Source organism: Amphiura filiformis, chromosome 1 (assembly GCF_039555335.1).
Source record: "Amphiura filiformis chromosome 1, Afil_fr2py, whole genome shotgun sequence".
In the NCBI taxonomy this organism is placed as follows: Eukaryota; Metazoa; Echinodermata; class Ophiuroidea; order Amphilepidida; family Amphiuridae; genus Amphiura; species Amphiura filiformis.
In genome coordinates this window covers 66,605,015-66,625,653 of record NC_092628.1, presented here as the reverse complement: position 1 = coordinate 66,625,653, position 20,639 = coordinate 66,605,015, and the positions used below count along the sequence as shown (strand labels likewise).

General features: G+C 42.8%; 1 protein-coding gene across 1 annotated transcript; it reads left to right on the top strand.

Annotated features, from left to right (window-relative positions):
* The first annotated feature begins 681 nt into the window (after window positions 1-681).
* On the top strand, window positions 682-19,501 carry LOC140151391 (ras-related protein Rab-28-like). Its single transcript, XM_072173721.1, has 7 exons — window positions 682-910; window positions 13,640-13,736; window positions 14,634-14,722; window positions 15,466-15,595; window positions 16,501-16,604; window positions 18,674-18,751; window positions 19,169-19,501. The coding sequence occupies exons 1-7, from the start codon at window positions 830-832 to the stop codon at window positions 19,262-19,264; spliced, it is 675 nt and encodes a 224-aa protein (XP_072029822.1). The 5' UTR covers window positions 682-829; the 3' UTR covers window positions 19,265-19,501.
* The last annotated feature ends 1,138 nt before the right edge of the window (window positions 19,502-20,639 follow it).

The following is a 20,639-nucleotide window of genomic DNA, read 5'->3' as shown; positions in this document are numbered from 1 at the left end:
ATCTATATTTATATTATTATTATTATTATTATTATTATTATTATTATTATTATTATTATTATTATTATTATTATTATTATTATTATTATTATTATTATTATTATATGTACTTTGATATAATCAGGAAAGAAGAACACATTGTGTTTGGACTGTTTAGTCAATTCTTCTAGCTTCTTCTTTCCTGGATTGTCATTTAAATTGCTTTTAATGTTTTTTCATGTTTGTAATTTATGGTAATTGAAATAAATATTACTATTATGTTGTCCGAGCAATATATAGGCCTATGACCTTTAATGAGCGTAACCGGGGCCCGGAACCGGGGGGGGGGGTCAAAAAGTTTTGCATGAAGGGGGAGTCAAAAGTTTCAGCTTCTCTCGAGAGGGGCCAAAAAAGTTTTGACTCTGAAAATTTCCAGTGCCCAGTCCCCCAGACCCCCCAAGCATTTATGAACACTCCCCAGTGGCTCTTTCTCTCTCAACATGCCGGGTCAACATGATGTGTCAAGAATAGTTTTTCCATGATCAGCATAAATTCAAGCATTAAACCGCCCAACACAGCAACAGACATAAACTGTATCAATACGTCGTAAAGAAAATGCCAGAGTGTAATGTACTTTGGTCAATAGAGGGCAGGCTGTTACTAATTTTGGCCGCTGTTTATACAATTATCCGGATATGTCAAAACAAAAATTGTGGACATGGATACAGCTTGTTGAAATAAGTGTCTAACTCTTCGCTTAATTTTCCACATTTTACAGCATTTTGGTGTTCATTTTGAAACTGGAGTGGTCCAGTAGTTTCTTTACATTGTAAAGCTTAAAGAAATCAAAATGTCAGAGTCAGATGATGAAGGCCAAGAAAGAGAAAAGCAGTTGAAAATTGTGATAATGGGAGATGGAGCATCTGGAAAGGTCAGTGACGCGTTTTGGGTCAAGCTGGGAGAAAAAAATCCCAGGTCGACCAAAAATAGCGTATCGCACACGATAGACCACCTAAGTTATCGTAAATCGGTTTCTCCCAGGTCGACCGTAAATTTTGGGCTGCCACATTCGGCCCGCAAACGCCAGGATTTTAGCCAGGTCGACCCATGACAAGCATGCAAATAGCCCTACATACGTGCCCCGACCATGGCGACTTACATGTGATGAGTATAAACCATTGTACGGCATTCATTCATAACTTTGTGCAAGCGCCGGTGTGACTTTTACTATGTCAGTTTCAGTGTCTTGGCATCTAAATTAATTCAGTCATAGGCCTACTCTCATTTTCGTATTTATTTAATAGAGTAGGCCCTATTCTTGTTTTAGTTTGCAAAATAGAGAGGCAGATATAGTCCCGGATACTTCCAAGTTTTCTACTTTCTTGAATTTATACGTCAACATGTAGGCTAGCCTAGGCCTCGCTTAAGCTTACATCCAAGTTCGCATGGACGGTACTACGACTCGATGTTTCAGACTTGTGAGAAAAGGAAAGAGGTCACAAATAGGATCAAATAAAATAATCCAACAAAGAATCGCCCTGCCTAAGTGCCGGACATTGGCTAGGCCTACATGTTTTAAACTTTATTATTATCCACCACGAATGGAGTGCCAATTTCTATTAGCCTAAGCTGTCTTTCTATCAACAAACGTGGAATCTCCCAGGTTGACCAATTTGGCGTCAGTGACAGTGTCATGCATTGATGATTGTTAAGGCTAATGAAAGTTGACTCCCAGTTTCCGTTACCCGACTCGGTCAGAAAAAATGCCGATCAAATATTTCATTATTTTCCAATATTTCATTATTTCACATTTTTCAAGTTTTTAAGAAAAAAAAAGATAGTTTTAATGTCATCTTTCACGTCCGACACGTATTTTAAGCACTTTTACGCCGACCTTGACCGGCCCGAATAGTCTTTGCAAACGCTGGGTTAAACTACGTGGTTAAATGGCGATATCGTAGGCCGCATTTACTGGAGACTAGCAATTCCCTGCATCTAAGTTTCTCCTACCACTAAATGGATAGACCGAACACAGAGAGGCAGCCAAGTTCGCGGGAACCAGCGTATGAACAAATATGAAAGCATTTCTACCGTGTACTATGTAGCGCGCTATATATAGACAACATCAAAATAAATAAAATAAATACAAACTAATTTCCGTATAATATTGCTTCCAAAGATGTTCTAAAAGACACTTGTGGAGAGTAAGTTTGGTTTGTAAAAAGTAGTGTGCAATAGAACACACAGACACAGTGTATTTATATGTTTAAGTGGTTCTCCAAAGACTGTCATGGACTTCTGGTGCTTTCATATGTTGCACAACCTATAGGTTAATTTGAAGATTCCAAAGAAGATGTGCTTAATTAAAATTTGTTTTGAAGACTATTAAAGTTGGTAAAATATTTGAGTGAAGCATGGTCATTACTATACTTTAATTTTTTATTTGGGCCTCAAAACATAGCATTCCGTAATTAACTTTGCACCGATAATGAAAGTTTGAAAATAATGAATAATGAATAATGAAACAGTCACCTACCCAGTCATGAAAAACTATGTAACGGGAAACTGGGGATCAACTTTCATTAGCCTAATTGATGTTGATTAATTTTCTACAAATGTAAATCTAACAGCTTCTTAATCCTACATCCTGTTATAAATGTACTATTATGTGTTTTGTTAAAGGAGGATTTCGTGATCCTAGCATCCTCTTTTTATGACATTTTCAGTACATATCCACGAAAAAAAGCCTATTCCCAAAATTTCAGTTGATTCCGATTTTGCGTTTGCGAGTTATGCATGATTATGTGTAGTACACTGCTCCATAGACAATGCGTTGTAATTTCGTTCTGGTGCACCAGAACGAAATTCAAATTTCACGATATCTTTGCAAAACGAATTAATCTGCAAGAAATATTTTGTACATAAACATTATGTAGCCAGAGGTTTCCAGTGATATAAAAATCTCAACTTTTTTTTGAGAAAAGTGGGGGATGAGGCTGTGGATCACGAAATGCCCCTTTAAGAAGCTACACGTATGTAAGAAGCCGGGGGTAACTCCCAGTGACTGCTGGCCTGTACACCATCCGCGAGTTGAAAAAGCACCCTAATTTGCTAAATTAGGGGTTCATTCATATATTTTCATTTTCATATTTTATGCCCGAAGGGCCGCTTTAACCCTTGGCAAAAATGATACCCTAAACAGGTAACACACGCAGGCCTGTTTCACGCACTAAACTGGGATTTTATTCCTTGCATCAAATTTCATACCCTAAATTTAATTTCCGTGTATTTGCCATTGCAATTTTGCTACCCTTTTTTCCGATTTTTCATGTTTTTGACACCCTAAACACGATACGCGCGTATCGTGCCGACCCACAAAAAAATACCCTTTTTACGTGTTTTTATTATCGCGGATGGTGTACAGGCCACAATGGGAGAGACCCCCCTGGGGTAAGAAGAATGTCTTAAAAATTGGTGTTTCTGTACTTTAAGGGGTTTTCTTACATGACAGTGTTATACATGTAGTACAATTTACATTTTGTAGGTATGAGAGGCAAACCTTAGTTAACACATTTGCTAGTCAGCCAAATTCGCCTAGACCGGGGCCCAAACACAATACATATATATGTACATATATTTACATCTAGAAATTTAAAAGAACAGATCGGACAGGCTGGTCAAGGAAACCTACATAAATATGTTTTCTATACTTCACTTGACCCAAATATATGATTTTTTTATGGTGATGAGACACCCGCACATGGAATTTTAGAAGGATTTTGATAGCAGTTCCATTAAAAAAGCTGGTATCATCATGAGACTAAGATCTAGAAAAACCACACCAAAATGTTGTTTTGGGGAATTTTGCTAGTAGAATCTTTTTGATGAAAGTCAATCTTTGACAAGATGTAATTACTTTGCTACGGAAAGTGCTATGACAAAAAGGTTTTCAGTTTTGGCTTTCTTTACTCGGGTCAAGGGCTTTAATTTGATATATAAGATGATGCAGTTTGATGGCAAATTTGAATTCACCTAGCATACCTAGTTATAGCTAGCTGCCTTTGTGGAAGTACAGTGTAAGTGTTATAACCCTAACCCTATCCTTAACCCTCACCTAAGGCAGCTATATATACATGTAAAAATAAAACCCCTTAAAAGTAAAGGAATGCCTAAAAATTGAGGTGCTTAGAATTTATGAGGATCATTTAAATAAACATGATAAATTGTTTTACTTTTAATAAGCATGTATAAAGTACCGGTATTGTAGGCCTATAAATTTCAGTGAATAAATAAAAAATGTCACATTTATTTTACAATTTACATCGTTAGTTTCATACCAAGACATCATACATGTGCAATAGCACTACATAATGTCATGATGACTGATGTAATATGAGTACAGCAGGTTAGTAGTAGCTCATTATTTTTTACTCATTTTTCTTCATTGAAGTGCAGCGAAATCATATCGTGGTAACCTGAAGTATGATGATGTTTTCATCCTTATTTTAATAATAGACTCGACTGTGTACCGTTGGAATACCTTTCAGCCCCCCCCCCCCCTCCCCATAATCCCAGGACAGGTGAAGTTAAAAATTGTGATAAAATAGGGAAAATGGGTGTTTGTGACCTATATTTTGCAAAATGTTCTGACTCCGAGGGGGGAGTGGCCCACCAAAAATTTGTAAGTTTCAGCCCCCCCCCCCCAATATTGAAAATCTTCCTAAGCCAATGCAAATATGAGCATGTGTGAACGCAGAGGAGTCATAAACAATCCAGTGATTTAGGGATTCATTATAGAATACAAAAATTCGAGGGCATACATGATTTAGGGGTTCATTCATATTTTTATGACTAAAAAGTAAAATGATTGTTCATGCCTGAGGTATAAACAACATTTAGTCATGAAAATATGTGAACGAACCTGTTCATACATGTACATACGCAACATTTTATTCTTTACTCAAGAAATCTAGCTTCGAATTTGCATGATAGTTATGCATTCGATGCTAGAAGCCATTGCTATTAGTTGTCAGGCAATCAGTGTTGACATTTTTTGCAACGTGTGTTATTTATTCTGTAATGTTTAAATTTGGATGAAAGTTATTTTGATGAGTCAATCTTATGAGTAAATGTTGCCTATTTTGAAAAGTCTGAAATATAGTTGAAGTGGTTTCCACCGGGTTTCCATTTTTCATGTGATCACCCGGCGTGATCGGCTGTGTTTACTTCTGAACTTCATTTGCTTTGCACAGTGTCATACTTCAGCGATTTCAACTAGATTTTGAGGTCAACTTTGAAAATTGGCTAAAATGGAAAAAGTGTGTTTTACAAAATTGAAAAAAAAAAAGTTTCAAAATAAATAAGGGCTCATATTGAAATACCCTACCATGTTTTCACACAGAAAGAAGGCAGGATTCCCTTCGCTAAGCGCACGCCTCAGGAAAACTCGGTCATAAAACGGATGGATTATATGCATCAGTGATACACCCTGCCCAGGATTTTAACAAAAGAAGGCTAGCACAGGAAAGCTGCAGGATGGCGCTCACCTTCCTGTGTAAGGGAATTTCAATATGAGCCTAGTAATTATCATGCGTGGTGTTCACTACCCATATCTTCGGACAACTTATCGTCTACCCATTTTTCATTTTTGTTATTATTTTGATGAAATAAGAATCACATTTAAATGTTCTGGTAAGTATGAACAAGGTTCATTCATATTTGTATTTTGATTTTCATGGATCTTGACCAAATGATTGAATGCCCTTTTGAACCTTTCCATAAAATAACAAGTACCAAAGACCATAAACTTATTTTCTTAACAGTGAAAGTAAGATTGTTATGACTCAGTACACCGGTCGATCTTACCGCTTCCGATGTTGATTAAGATACTTCTTGCATCGATCCCGAGATGCGGAAAAACCAATAGTCATTTTGTCCCACATAAATGAATAAATAACAAAAACCCCCGATCCCCGAGTGGACTCACCCATTCGGTGACGCCACACACGATAATCACCCCTTATCCTCCTTGGTTTCTAGATGAGATAGACGTGTGTCTTTTTCTTTACGCAACGCTAAGTATCATTACGAGCCAAAGGGCGCGATCTACAGTTTGTATGTTACACTGAGGTAAAAACCAACCAGTATAGTCGCTAGGGAGATAGTTTTGACGACATTTTTCGCTAGAAAAGTGACAAAAACGATCCAAAAACTTAGCTTGTATGTGTGTTTCCGTTCATATACGGGACACACGTTTTCAAAATGGCCGCCCTTAGGACGCCATTTTATTTTTGTTCTCACGTAAAACAACTATAGCAGACTAGTAAGTTACAATAGATGTTTGTACAGTACTGTGTATACATGTATGGTGAGTGATTATCGCTATGTTTATGGTGTGCTCTATCGTTATATCTTTCAGTACGCTGCGTCTGATGACGAGTTACTGCTAAGAGTTCGTGGGTTTCGAAGGGACCAGCCTGACAAATCTTCCCCAAAAGGTTTTCAGTTTTTCATCCCTTTGTATATATATTTTTATATCATACCACTACATCAGCGCCAGCCACTGTGCGTGTGGGTCTGTTTTTGGGCTTGAGCTTGTGTTCGGGGGTAGTGCTGTACGCTCCCGATTACTACAATGTCTAGGCCTTGTCAATCATGCCCTTCCCTTGTGGCAGAGTGGGACCCGATCCACTCTGCTACACCCACAGGGATTGCTCTAAATCAAATAAGTGTGCTTCCTTTTGCATAGGCTTATCGGACATCCACTTCGAGGATTTAGAAAGTAGCGCTCGTTTAGGTCTTCGACACAGACAGAAGACGAAGACTAAGAAACAGAAGCCTACAGGTAAGATTGATATGGTAGGTACTAGCGCGACGGCAAGGGCCACGCTAAGGTAACCTCTGGGGCTCCGGTCCCGGGCAAGCAGGCGGACCCTCCGGGACTGCTAGCGAGCCCGAAGGCCTAGCAGCCAGCGAAAGCACTGACTTAACGTCTAAGCTAGTAGCAGGCAGCAGGGCGGTACTTGCCCTAACAGGCGAGTACCAGTCTACCAGTGAGATCTCTAGCGAGCTTCTTGCAGGTGGACACCCGTCTATTGCTGGCGAACGAGCGGGTCTAGCGACCGCGGAAGTAGCCGGCGACGGACAGTATGCCAAGGGTACCCGGGCTTGCCTGGGTTGAATCTAGCATACAGCGTGCAGCGGACTTGCCTCGGCGGTCTGTAGCACGCAGCGTGCCAGTGGAACCCGGGCTTGCCTGGGTTGATCCACGGCACGCAGCACGCCTTTCGTTCCCCGCAAGGGTCGAATGAAAACGTGCATGGGTTTAGCAGAGACGATGCCGGGCTAACGCTTCAGGTGTAGTCTTAGCAGAACCAACTGGGGTTGTCACACGGCAGCGTTCCATGGTGGGACCGCCGAGTGATTCCCTGGGCCTTGGAATGGCTGCCGGCTGTCCTCCGGGACTGGCTAGCGGCTATACCGGGTTGGGCTCGCAGTCTCTCACGGGACAGCGACCCAAGTGCAAACAGTGGCAGCTACCGAGACGAAGCTACGGCTTGACTTCAGTGGTAGCCACTATGCACGCGCCCATAGCTGCCGTGAGTGGTCCGCCACACACAGCGACCTTAGGCGAGGCTCAAGAGGTTAGGGTAGGTAGTTTGAACAGCCTGGCTGATCAACAACCCACTTATGTCCTCGAGAGCCAGCAGAGCGTGGGTGATCCATTACAGTCAATGGGTCAATTACCCTCTTATGATCGATCACTATCTATTCAGCGGAGCATGGCTCCATTGATTGATACTGCCTATTCAGGTAGCGAGGTGACTGATCGAGGGTATACACGCTCAGCTACCCGTGATACTAGGCAAGCTCCTGTTAGCCAAGGGACAGCCAGTATAGCGGGGTACCCATACACACGGCTTGATCCTCTAGCGGGGAACGCTGTGAGGCATGGGTACAGTGGTACGCAGCCGGGAGCCCTACCGGGCACCTACGCTACAACCACGCAGGTACCGCAGTACTGCGTCCTGGTTACCACAGTCTCTGTGGCAACAGGGGGGGGGCGGCGGTACTGGTACTGCCGCTCCATGGGGTTTCCCTGGTGGCGGATCCTTTCAGGGCCAGCTATCGACAGGGTATGCCCCGTGGTATCCGCCGCAGGGTGGTTTCTTCCACGGTCTACCACCGTGGCAAGTGCAGCCTAGCGTTGGGCAAGCAGTACCACCAGTTGTTACCCGACCCGGGCGGCGCGTGGCTAACCCTGATACAGCTCAGGGTAGGCCGCACACTGCTATGGCTAGGGCGACAGCAGCGAGAGCGCGGGATCCCGGGTGCTATAGCTAGCATCTCGGGGTCTAGCGGGAGTACTCCCTCTTCTGCTGGTGTTCAGTTGGCTAGCCACACGGTGGCGACACCTCCTGTCCACCTTCAGATGCCCGTCGTCAGATCTCTTCCTCATCAGAGAGTGAGTCAGAGTCTGAAGGCGAGGGAAAGGAGTCGGAAGATGAAACCAGTAGCGACTCACAGTCTGATGAGACTGTGCAGCTAGCTTCAGGTATCCTTCCCCGCTTCCCGTGAGGAACTCGCTAGCAATGGTCTGCCTGCGGACACCGCTGAGGTGATGAGCCGTGTGGCCCAAGGTTTGGGCCTGGCTTTCTCTCAGGAGGAGTCCGTTCAGGAGGACCAGGGCATCTTTTCAGTAGGATGCCCAGCTAGCGCGTCCACACAAGGGTCGCCCGCACTTGCATCCCCGGCGGACCTCAAGGGTAGGTTTCGTCGGGCTGTCAGGCTCGCTGGAGCTTCGACGCCGCGTGCTTGCACGCTTCCACCGCGCGTGTTTCGCAGGAGGACTCTGAAACCTACCTCAGGGTCCCTGACATGGATCCAGACGCGTTGCCAGCGCCTGCCGCTGGCGGCCAAGGCGCCGGGTCGCTCTCCCCCAGTGGGAGGAGGAGCTAAAGCTCATCGATAAGCGAGCACGCCGCTTATCAGAGTCTCTAGCGTCGCTACCACGCTTGCCGAGCACCTCGGTAGGAAGGTAGCGAACGACCACGGGCAACGCGTCGGAACTCTTCCGCGAGGTTAATCTGTTAGCGGTGCTAACAGCTAACCTCAACGAGAGTTCTATGGGCCTAGCCCATAGGATGTCATCTCGCCGCCGGAGAATGCCTGTCTGTCCCTCCAGTCAACTTACGGCTCCGACTTTGCTGATGCAATGAAGAAGTCAGACTCGGTGGGAAAGGGGCTACTCTTTGGACAGGCCTTTTGCGCTACGGTTGAGGACCGGGCAAAGAAGGCCACCAATGAGAGCACTCTGAAGAAGTCGGAGGCTGCCCTGACCAAGGGGAAGGGCAGTAAGGCGAAGAAGAAGCACAAGAAGAAGAAGTCTTCTAAGCGTTCTTCAGCGCCAGCTCCGCTTCAGCAGGACGCCAGCACCACAGACTACACCCGAGCCGAGGCTACTCCAGCACCTCCCAAGAAAACTGGGAAGCGCAAGAGTAGTGCTGGACCAGTATGGCAAGCCCCCAAGAAGAGCCGTTCTTCTAAGGGTGGCAAACCAGATCGGTCCTGAGGGCACGGGCGGTCGACAGTCCATGCCGGCAGGTTTGGACTTCCACAGGGATTCCCCTGTGGGCGGCCGCTGTGCATTACACGCCCAGAGATGGCATGCCATCTCACCGGGCGCCTGGGTATTGTCAGTGGTCAGTGGGGTTACAGGCTGGAATTTACCAGCCACCCTCGTCGCCTGCACGATTCAGAGGTCCACGGTAGTGCCGCCAGACGGCCCCCAGCGCCGGGCACTACTGTCAGAGGTCACTCAGCTTCTCACGAAGCAAGCGATTGTCCCGGTCTACCCCCTTTCACCAAGGGGTTTTGGAGCACGTTTTTCTGGCTCCAAAGAAGACCGGCGACTGAGGCCCATTCTGAACCTCAAGCCGTTGAACGAGTTCATCAGGCCCAAGAGGTTCAGAATGGAGACTCTCGCCGGTGCTAGCCTGCCCCATCAAGGGTATGTGGGCGGCATCGCTAGATCTCTCGGACGCATATCTGCATGTTCCGATCGCACCTCAAGATCAGAGGTTTCTACGCTTCAAGGTACAGGGTCAAACTTACCAGTTTCGATGCCTGCCATTCGGCTTGTCCACCTCCCCAGAGTGTTTACACTCCTGGTCAGGCGGTGGCAGCGTACCTGAAGCGCAGGGGAGTCAACATGTGTTGCTACCTGGACGATTGGTTCATTTACGGACGCACCCGCTGGAGACACAGTGTCTCGTGGAGTTAGTAGTCCGTGCGGTGCGGGACCTGGGATTTCTGATCAACGCCAAGAAATCCAATTTGGTCCCGACGCAGACACCACTATTCTTAGGGGCCCAGATCAACCTCAAGGAGGGATCGCGGTGCCCTCACCGAGGGTGACGAACATGGCGAGGTGTGCCCGACTCTTGGCCGAGTCAGAGGGGCACCCGCTGTGGCATGGATGAAGGTTTTGGGCCTTATGGCCAGTATGGTAGACCTCGTGCCGTACTGCCGCTTTCACATGAGGCCTATACAACTACACCTTCTAGCCTTTTACAGGCCCAGTCGTCACCAATATCCCTCGCGGTTCCGATGTCGGAGATCGCGCGAGAGAACTCTGGTGGTGGACCCATCAGCCCAATTTGACTCAAGGTGTCAGGTTTCCTGCACCAGCGGTGCGCCACGTAGTGACGACCGGCGCGTCAAAGCTGGGCTGGGGGGCCACATCCGGGACTCAGTCTCGGCCTATGGTCGGCCACGGAGACGGAGTTCCATATCAACTCTCCAGCATTTCGAGAAGGTGATCGTGGGATCTCATATCGTTGTCCAAACAGACAACACAACCGTGGTGGCCTACCTCAACAGACAAGGGGGCACCAGGTCACCACGGTTATGCCTGCACGCACTTTTCACGCCTGATAGGGTGGTGCAAGGCCAGGCAGATTACGTTGAGAGCGATGCACATAGCGGAGTCACCAACATCCTCGCGGACGATCTGTCACGAGGAAAGGTGTCGGGACCTACAGAATGGTCCCTTGCTCCGCAGGTCGCCCAGACGATCTTCGGGTGATGTACCACCCCTCGATAGATTTGTTCGCATCTCATCGAAATCATCAGCTGCCGGTGTATTGCTCAAGGGTCGCAGACCCACAGGCATTCGCCGTGGGCGCTCTGTCCGTGACTGGGGAGGAATGACTGCTTACGCTTTCCCCGATCTCACTGCTCGCAAGGGTGGTGACCAAGATCGGGAGGGCGGATTGCAACGTCATTCTGATAGCACCGTTCTGGCCGAAACACCTGTGGTTTCGACCGATGGTGGATCTACTAGCGGCTCAGCCGCGAGTACTCCCCGAGTTACCAATCTACTCCGGATGCCCGGAGGAGAGGTACCAAGTCAACCACTAGAGCACCTGCAGTTAGCTGCATGGCCCTTATCAGGAACGTCGGGCGGAGGGAGGCTTTTCATCAGAAGCTGCTTCTCTCGCCGCCGGGGTAGACGAGAGTCTACCCTCCGTGCGTATAGTCAGCGTTTGGCTCCCTACTACGCATGGTGCGATGAGAGAATACATCTCCCACTAGAGCCCCTGTGCCTCTAGTGGCAGATTTTCTGACAGAAAAGTTCAGGTCAGGACTTCAGCAGGCAACGATAGCCAACTATAAGTCAGCCATTCTCTCGATTCATCGGGATTTGAAGACGGGGTCGACTATCAATTCAGATGGGTCCCTAAGTCTTCTTCTCGACGGTATGTTCAACGAGCGCCGCCGAAAGGAAGGTGGTCCCTCCATGGGACCTCAACACAGTCTTGGAGTATATTAAGGGTCCCCTTTTGAGCCCCTGTCAAAAGCGACCCTTAAATACGCCACTCTTAAGGCGGCCTTTCTTCTGGCGTTGGCTTCGGACGGCGCTGCTCAGAGTTGCACGCAGTCTCGAAGTCAGCCTCCGTGATTACTAACAACGGAGCGACGCTGTTTCTTCGCCCGGATTTCCTTGCAAAAATGAGCGAAGTACATTCCGACACTCGCCCTCTTCCTCCCCAGTATTGGGCAGGGTTCGTCAATAGCCGAAGACAGGTTGTGGTGCCCGGTGAGGCGCTACAGCACTACCTTGGCGAACACAAACCTTAAGAGGGGCTCATGACCGCTTATTTATCACTCACGCAGAACCGCACGGTCCAGCCGCTAAACAGACTCTGGCACGGTGGCTGGTCCAGGTGTTGTGGACTCGGGGCGGCAAAAGACGCCGCCCAAGGCCCACTCAACCAGATCTATCTCATCTTCGTGGGCCTACCATAGGGGGGTCCCCATAGAAGAGATTTGTCAGGCTGTGTCTTGGAAGAACCCGTCGTCCTTTTCCACGGTTTACTACAAAAACGTAAACCAACGACCAGGCGATAAGTTCTCCAGGGCTATTCTGCGGAGATAATATGGTGGTTGGGTATCAGGTGTTTTGCGGCCAATCAGAATTCCAACATGGTAAGAACCAGTGTTTCTATTCTTAACCACTGAACTTTCAGTTCAGGGTTTTTGTCTGTTCACGTAGTCTTTCTGTTTCCGGCCGTGAGGGGGGGGAAATAGTTTGACCTCGCGATTACCATGCTACCCACTCTCCCGATCCTTATCAGATGCTGGCCAATCTTGTACCTCCATCCGTCGGTTACTTGCTAGATCGATCTTTCAGATGTTGATGCAAGAAGTATCTTAATCAACATCGAAGCGGTAAGATCGACCGGTGTACTGAGTCTAGTCCCAAACAAAAATGTTTGGTAGACTCATAACCGGTGCGATCTTACCTTTCCGATGTTGATTATCCCGACCCCGCCGCCTACAAGTTTGGCGGTAGGGGCTGCCCAAGTCGGATAAGGGGTGATTATCGTGTGTGACGTCACCGAATGGGTGAGTCCACTCGGGGATCGGGGTTTTGTTATTTATTCATTTATGTGGGACAAAATGACTATTGGTTTTTTCCGCATCTCGGGATCGATGCAAGAAGTATCTTAATCAACATCGGAAAGGTAAGATCGCACCGGTTATGAGTCTACCAAACATTTTTGTTTGGGACTATTTTGAACTAATCAGCAATATTAAGTAAAGTTATTCTGTCGATCCGTGTCACGTCACTTCCGGTTGATGATGTTCGAGTGAAAACAAGTCCCTGATTCGATTTTTGTTGATGATTTCTGTCATTGGTGTAATGTAAATTTGATCGCAAATAGTCAGTGGAATCAAACAACCGTTTCTAAGTCTTCAGAGTGAAAGAAACTTACTTGATTTACCGTTTATATACTGACAAACTTAAAATTAAATTCCATGGTCGAGTGTCGTTTTTCCCGAAATTGAATGTCACTCCAGCAACATCGCTATGTAGCCTCCTTCACAGCCGGTTTCTGTTGTTCACAACAAACCGTGAGCCACATGCAGTTTGGGCCCGAGACTAGAGATAGCCCGGATGTCCGACCGACAGAATACAGAATATCTTACTACACTTTTATTTTTGATGCCAAATCATGTATACCGGTACCCAATTTAATTATTCTGTAAGCATGTCATCTCTTACTGCGTGCCAAAGTGTGGGTCAGTTTTGTCATAATCTCATTTGTTGCTCCATCTTTAATAAATGCACAAGTGTGTTTGTTTTTTCCTTCAGACTTCCCTAGCAACCCGGTATTCACAAGAACAGTTTGGCAAACAATATCAACAGACTGTGGGTGTAGACTTCTTCCTAAAACGTATAGTTATTGCAGGTATGTACACAATAAGATTGTAAGTTGCAGGTATGTGTACATATATGGGGATAAACATTTCAATCAAATGTACCATATGTGTGGTCTATACATGTTTGAAGCCAAAATATAGGCCCAGTCTTTTTTTTTCATTTCAGATATTAAAACACTCAAATTACATGGTGATTTACAATCAAATTTATAAAGATAGACAAATAAAATACATAAAAAGTGTGGGGGAAAATGAAAAGGGTGGGGGTTAAACCTAAGGGTGTGAGTGAGTCCCGGGAATTGAGTCCCGCCGAGAATCCTATTACCCGGCAGGAAATTCCCTGCCCAGGTACCAAAAAAAAAAAAAAAAATTTTAAGTTATTTATTTTTTCGGTTTTGTAGTGTCCCTGGACCTACATGTAGACCTAAATGATAGGATCATTCATTGTTGACCTAAAAAAAAATTTCAATGCATTTTGATATCACTAATACAGTATGACATGAATACAAAATATCAATTTTCTTATTAAAAACACAAAACATCGTGCAAAATTCAAATTTTTTTTTAGGTCAACCATGAATGATCCTAGCATTTAGGTCCAGGTCCAGGGACACTACAAAACCGGGAAAAAATAACTTAAAAAAAACAATCAATTTTGGGTACTCGGTTACCCGCCCGAAAAATGCGCCGGGTACCTGGGCACAAAATTACCCGAAAATCACACCCCAAGTTTAACCCCCTGTACAAACTGTGTACATACAAATGTAAAGGATACAAAGAAGGATGCTGTGTAATACAGATATTTTTATGCATGTCGTGTTTTGTTACCACACTCAAGTTTTCATTTACATATACTTTGTCACATGATAAAGTGTCCATAAGTGTGTGTGTGATTTACTGATTCCTTGGCATTTTTTCTATTGCAGATACAACACATGTCACACTACAAGTATGGGACATTGGAGGACAGACACTAGGGGGAAAAATGCTAGAAAATTATATATTTGGTGCACATGTAAGTTGAACTTTTTGCATTATACATTTTCAAATGTGTATTCAGCTGTTCACATAATGTAGTGTATTATGCTTTTTGAGGACACAGTCATGACTTTCATAGTCAAGAGTCCAACTACCGCATTGTAGTTGTGACTATAATTTAAGTAGGCTTAGATGTACAGTGCTACAAGCCTACAACCTGTACAACCATACAACACTATAATACATGTAGTAGCACCCTGGGAATGCTTTAAATCATACCCTATACTCTATAGAGACACAGACACAGTGAGGTATGCATCACTTAATTTGGAAACTCATCAATTTCTGCAACTGTCAGAAACCTTCATATAATTCATATATATAAATGCAAATGGTACATGTATACTAAAAGTATATGTAGTCTAATTGACGAGCAATTGTGACAATGGCATGCTCTCCAAAAAGTAAGATCCTCATCCCATAAAAATAGTGATTATAACTTGCCTTATTAATATTATCAAAATTACATCATCTTCCTCACAATTTTTCACCACTGTTTTCCAAGTTAAGATGGACATGCAACTTAAAAATCTAAAGCAGATCAGCAGATGTAAGCTCAAGTTGTGAGTTGTCCAAACCCAAATTTGGACTGAGTCCAGGCATGAAACAACACGATATAGAGCGTCCCCATCAGAATTCAATTATAGTCCAAACATTATCAATCAATTCTCATTTGTGCTCATCCAAATAATACCATTTTTGTGTGTTATTTGATTTCAGGGTATTTTATTAGTTTATGACATAACAAACTTTGCCAGCTTTGAAAATGTAGAAGATTGGTGTGGAAAAATTAAGGACGTATTCAAGGATGAGGAAAAATTCCCACATATATCCCTAGTTGGAAACAAGAGTAAGTGAAATTATACAATGGATGTAACTTATGTAAGATTTGTTTGTTTCAAGTTAGATGCTAGTACAGTGAGTGGCTGCCTGGAACGTGAGCTTGTACTCAAGATAGGTATTCTAGGTACACATCAGACTTGAAACTTTAAGATGGTGACCAATTTTACAGTTACTTTAATCCAGTGGCGTAGCGTGGGTCATCAGATGGGGGGGCATCAACCATGATTGGGGGCACCAGGTCTGATTGGGGGTGCACAAGCTGGTTTTTTGGCAATTTTCCTATGGGATTTTCTCAATTTTATAATCAATTGGGGGGCATGTGCCCCCTTGCCCATATGATGCTACGCCACTGCTTTAATCTCTATCCTTCCAAGCAAATTTGAAAGTCATTTTTATTGTTGTGTTTTGATGTTATTTTTATACATCATAACTCCTTATTCATTACTTTCACGTTGTCCCTATTTTAACACATTTTGCATGATGCTCTCAAGAGTTTCACTTAACCAGTCAGTGCAGGGTGCCATCATGGCCTGATAACTGAGGAGGGACCAAAACATTGGGACAGGGGCAATCCCTACCATTTTAGTTTTGCTACAGGAAGAAGGAATAATATTTTAATAACAAAAGATAAGGCTATCAAAATACATGGATAGAGTAACAAACCAGCAAATATTTAATCTAGAAATAGAATTGACACACATTTTATAGTGGCAATTATTTTATCTGGTAATGTAATTGACACAAAGTTAGTAGTGTCAAATATTTCATCTAGAAATGAATGGAATTGGCACACAGTTTATTAGACAAATTAAAATTACTCTAAATGGAGTAAAAACTTCCAAAATTAAACAGCATCATAGCAATGGTAAATTACATAAGATTTCATCATCATTGATTTGATTATTATTTCAGTGGACTTGGAGCATATGAGAGCAGTGAAAGCAGATAAACATATGAAGATGGTGCAAGAAAATGGGTTTTCAAGTCATTTTGTATCGGCCAAAACGGGTGACTCGGTGAGTGTAGTACCTTTGGGCTATCTTCACTCTGTTATTAAACTCCTCACAATTATGTGTATTATATCCATGTTAATGTTCATGACATTTTCTTGTTTGAATTTGTTTCCCTTGTTTGCCAAACTGATGTTACTTATCTTGACAACCACATGATTATACAGTTTCATTCAAAACAGCACCGTATTTTACCAGTTCATGTATGAATATCCAACCCCTTTGCAATGATGCCACCTTGATGCTTGATACTTGATACATTTTATGTTTGTACTGATTTTGATTATTTGATAATAAAGCCACGGGTAAGTGCACATTTCGAGGGCTGACAAACAAAAGGCCTTAACTCACTTTTGGCCATTTTGAGATTTTGGTACAAAAATAATCTGTAATACCCACATATTCTTAAAATCATAAGCCTTAAGGGAGGTGTAATGAGTGTGAACCTGGTTTGGATGCAGAGGGAGTGTGCCTGTAACAGACACAGCCACCAGAAAAGGACCAGCTCAGATCGCGCGCCAAATAAGTTTGCAGTCCAGAAATTTCATTTTTTTTCTCAGCCTTACAAAAAATAGACAGAGGTGGGAATCGAACCCGGGACCTCGGTGTTGTAAAACCTACTGCTTTACCACTGAGCCAACTGACAATCAGCTATGAGAAGTTTGATAGTAATCCTTGATATTGCTGAATAGAATAAATCAATACTGATAGGTCTATTTATCTAATGTACGATGTTATTCAAATTGGCCTATAAACTAGGAATATAATGTGAAATGACTATCAATCGATCAATCAATCAAGTTGTCAAGTTATCAACAATCAATAATAAACCGACGTAGGCCTATCATGGAATATTACTAACTAGGCCTAACTAACTAATAATATACCAAATAAATAAAATAAATAAATAAGTCAGTAAATAAATAAATAGGCATAGGCCTAAATAAATAAATACAGAATGCAGAATGCAGTTAGTATTTTAGTTGCAAAATTCCAAACATTCTATTCACACATTCTATTATAATTTTCTGCTATACACGCAAAGGACATGTCCGCGCCTAATCAATAATAAGTCTTTCACCATGCTCACACACCATGTTAAACTATTGTATCCCTGCAAGTATTGTACTGACCAAGTCCTAACACCTCAATGAAATGGATGCTATAACGTACCCAATCAAGCTTAACATATCAAGGTCATATCAGGCGTTATACAAAGAATGGTCAAAGGTCAACGCTTCCAAAGAAGTATAGTAATAGATGTAGACACAAGCTTTCGATGGGAAACATAAACACATAGTCGCTCAGTCGTGTGGTTTTATGAGATTTGATACGGCGCTGAAGTCTATTGGCTGTCCCAAAATCAGTACCAGACCCGGTTTCCAGACGGCAATGTGTGTGTTGTTACAAGGAATGCAAACTCATTTTATCAATGAGTGAACCACATAGAGGAATACGACATCTATCGTGAGCCAATCTGCATTCTGTTGCCTGCAAAAGCCGACGATCAGGTAAAAATTCTAAAAGCAGCGTGACTAGATATTTGCGTTAATTTCATGATACGTGTAAAACGCATTGAAAACGCCAAATTGCAGTCATAAAATATATAATATTAGTAAATCACCCAATTGAATGTTAACGTAGGTATGTGGAAAAGAACTGCAATAACAATAACAAACTATGTGCCCAAAGAGTTGTCTTTGGCATGTCGCTTTTGAAATATGACCAAAATATCAAATTTTGGAAAACGCCCCAAAATTTAAAACAAACACGAACCTTCCAAAATAAATATATATTAGAACTCGGCGGCCCAGTCACTACCTGCCGCTGTGATTTGGGGTAACTCATTGCTTCCCCTCTCCAGATACCGGAACTTCAAGGTCGCTCATACCCCAGCCCTTAACTCAATTCAACTTCCTATTGCATCTATAGCACAATAATACTTGGGTCACATCTCAATGCAAAATATTATTTTACTCATTTTTCTCAAAAAGGCACTTTTTGAGTTAAGGCCTTCTGTTTGTCAACCCTCGATTTATATTTAATGTTTCTTTCTCTTCATTGTATTACTGCAGGTTAATGTATGTTTTCAGAAGATTGCGGCCGATATATTAAACATCAAACTCACCAAGGCTGAACTGGAGCATACAAGTGTATCCTTATGTTATTACATTCTATTCATGACCTATATATTTCCCCACACCTCCTACAAAGTATACATGGAGGTTTGAAAATGATGACTAGAAAAACAAAATTTAAAATCACAAAAGTAAAATGTGAGTTTGCATTAAGGCATAGTGATTATAAAGTTTTTACTTAAAAGTAAGCAAGGTATGAATAACGTATTCATCAACAATCTTGTATTTGCCAGCATGTGGTGGTATGTGAAAGGAAACATCCTGAAACTTGGACAAAAAGCCTAATTGTAGGAAATGCGCAAGTAATGTTGTAAGTAACAAATTCAGGTTTATATTGGGTTTTTTTAGTTTGCCTTGCTTTTAAAACAACGCCAGTATACCACTCTAACACTAGTAGAACATGTCTATTTTCCTTAACTTTATTTCCTACAGAGTGTTGTGAAAGCAGAAGTAGTACACTATAACAAAGACAACGCAGTTAGACCACCTTCATCACAGACACGCAGCTCAATGTGTACAGTCATGTGACATATGTATAGCCAAGTGTACATAGACTATCAGAGACTATTTTTATTCATTTTGTAAATACACCTGTCATCTATATACATGTATGTGCTATTCAGATTTTGATTGGATACAAACAAGTGATTCTATTCGCCGTAGAAATGACATAGTTAATCGGATTAACTACCATTACTATAGAGGAATACAATTTTTACTATATCGCCCTGCACTACAACGTTCACACGGTACAGACGCATTGAACCATAGTAAGATTAGTATCTTTGAAAAGAGCGGTATTGTATTCAATCTATGTTTGCTGACATACACAGGTGATTAGTGCAATCTGCTTGTAGTGCAGGGCGATCTATTCAAAAATTGTATTCCTCTATTGCTATGGTACACAGCGTCATCATATATCTTTGTGTCAAAAATTGCTGTGATAGTACAGCGAATCCTCTCGTTTTTCAACAGCTACGCATGGCGATTTTGTTCGAGATAGGCCGAGCGACTCAGGCTAAGCATACCATTTACACGATATGAGATACCACAGAGTTTCTATTCTACACGTTTTTACGATTTGCGCATGCTCAGTACCCCATATGATGTTGCCATTATAAAAAAATTTGATTTGTTGTCAGGTAAAACCCAGGTTTTGTTTTCAATACACTAACTGGAAATTCAATACACTAATCAGCGGCGATTGCTGTTTGCTGTGGATATATTTTACTGCATTGTCAGTGTAACGATTTTCAAATTGTACGTTAAAAATGTGATATATTAAACTTTGAGAATTACAATCATATAAAGGAACATGTGTACTGTGTAGCGCATTCAGCTCAGATCCAGGTGCTGTATAGAATATTAAATCACAAGTCTATAATACAGTGCACATATCGAGACACTATGCAACTTTCTTTATCTGCATCAATTATAGAATATTGATTTCAATAGAAATGAATACATCTCTACATTTTGAGTTTGTACTTCACCACTGAGCGATCTAGCGATTGCTTTCTAGCCACGTCCGTTGCTCACCTACAGAGTATTAAGTTGCAGGGAAAAAATATTTATAATACAGGGTGTCGACACTGTGTGGTAGTTAATCCGATTATGACGTCACTTCTACGGTGAATATGCTGTGTATATATATGATGTTTTATTCTTTGAAATTGAAACTCACCTCCATGTGGGCAAACTCAATTGAATTTTACTTGTGAATGACTAACTTTATTGTACTGCAGATGTGGATCGTTTTGCAACTAGTTGTGAAGATTATTAGTCATTCAAATTAGGTGGATATGTATATGCTAGAGTTTGGCAGCATAGTTTTGTTTCCTGGCAAATCTTTCTAGGAAAGCCTTTTGGTACAAATTGGTGATTGAGGCAGGTTGTACCAGTA

What these genes read in the sequence shown, in the direction of transcription:
- LOC140151391 (XM_072173721.1), top strand. Translation starts at nt 830, where the DNA reads ATGTCAGAGTCAGATGATGAAGGCCAAGAAAGAGAAAAGCAGTTGAAA. An exon ending in GAGATGGAGCATCTGGAAAG is followed by an intron (nt 911 to 13,639) that starts GTCAGTGACGCG and finishes TTTTTCCTTCAG; the next exon opens with ACTTCCCTAGCAACCCGGTA. An exon ending in CGGCCAAAACGGGTGACTCG is followed by an intron (nt 16,605 to 18,673) that starts GTGAGTGTAGTA and finishes GTATTACTGCAG; the next exon opens with GTTAATGTATGTTTTCAGAA.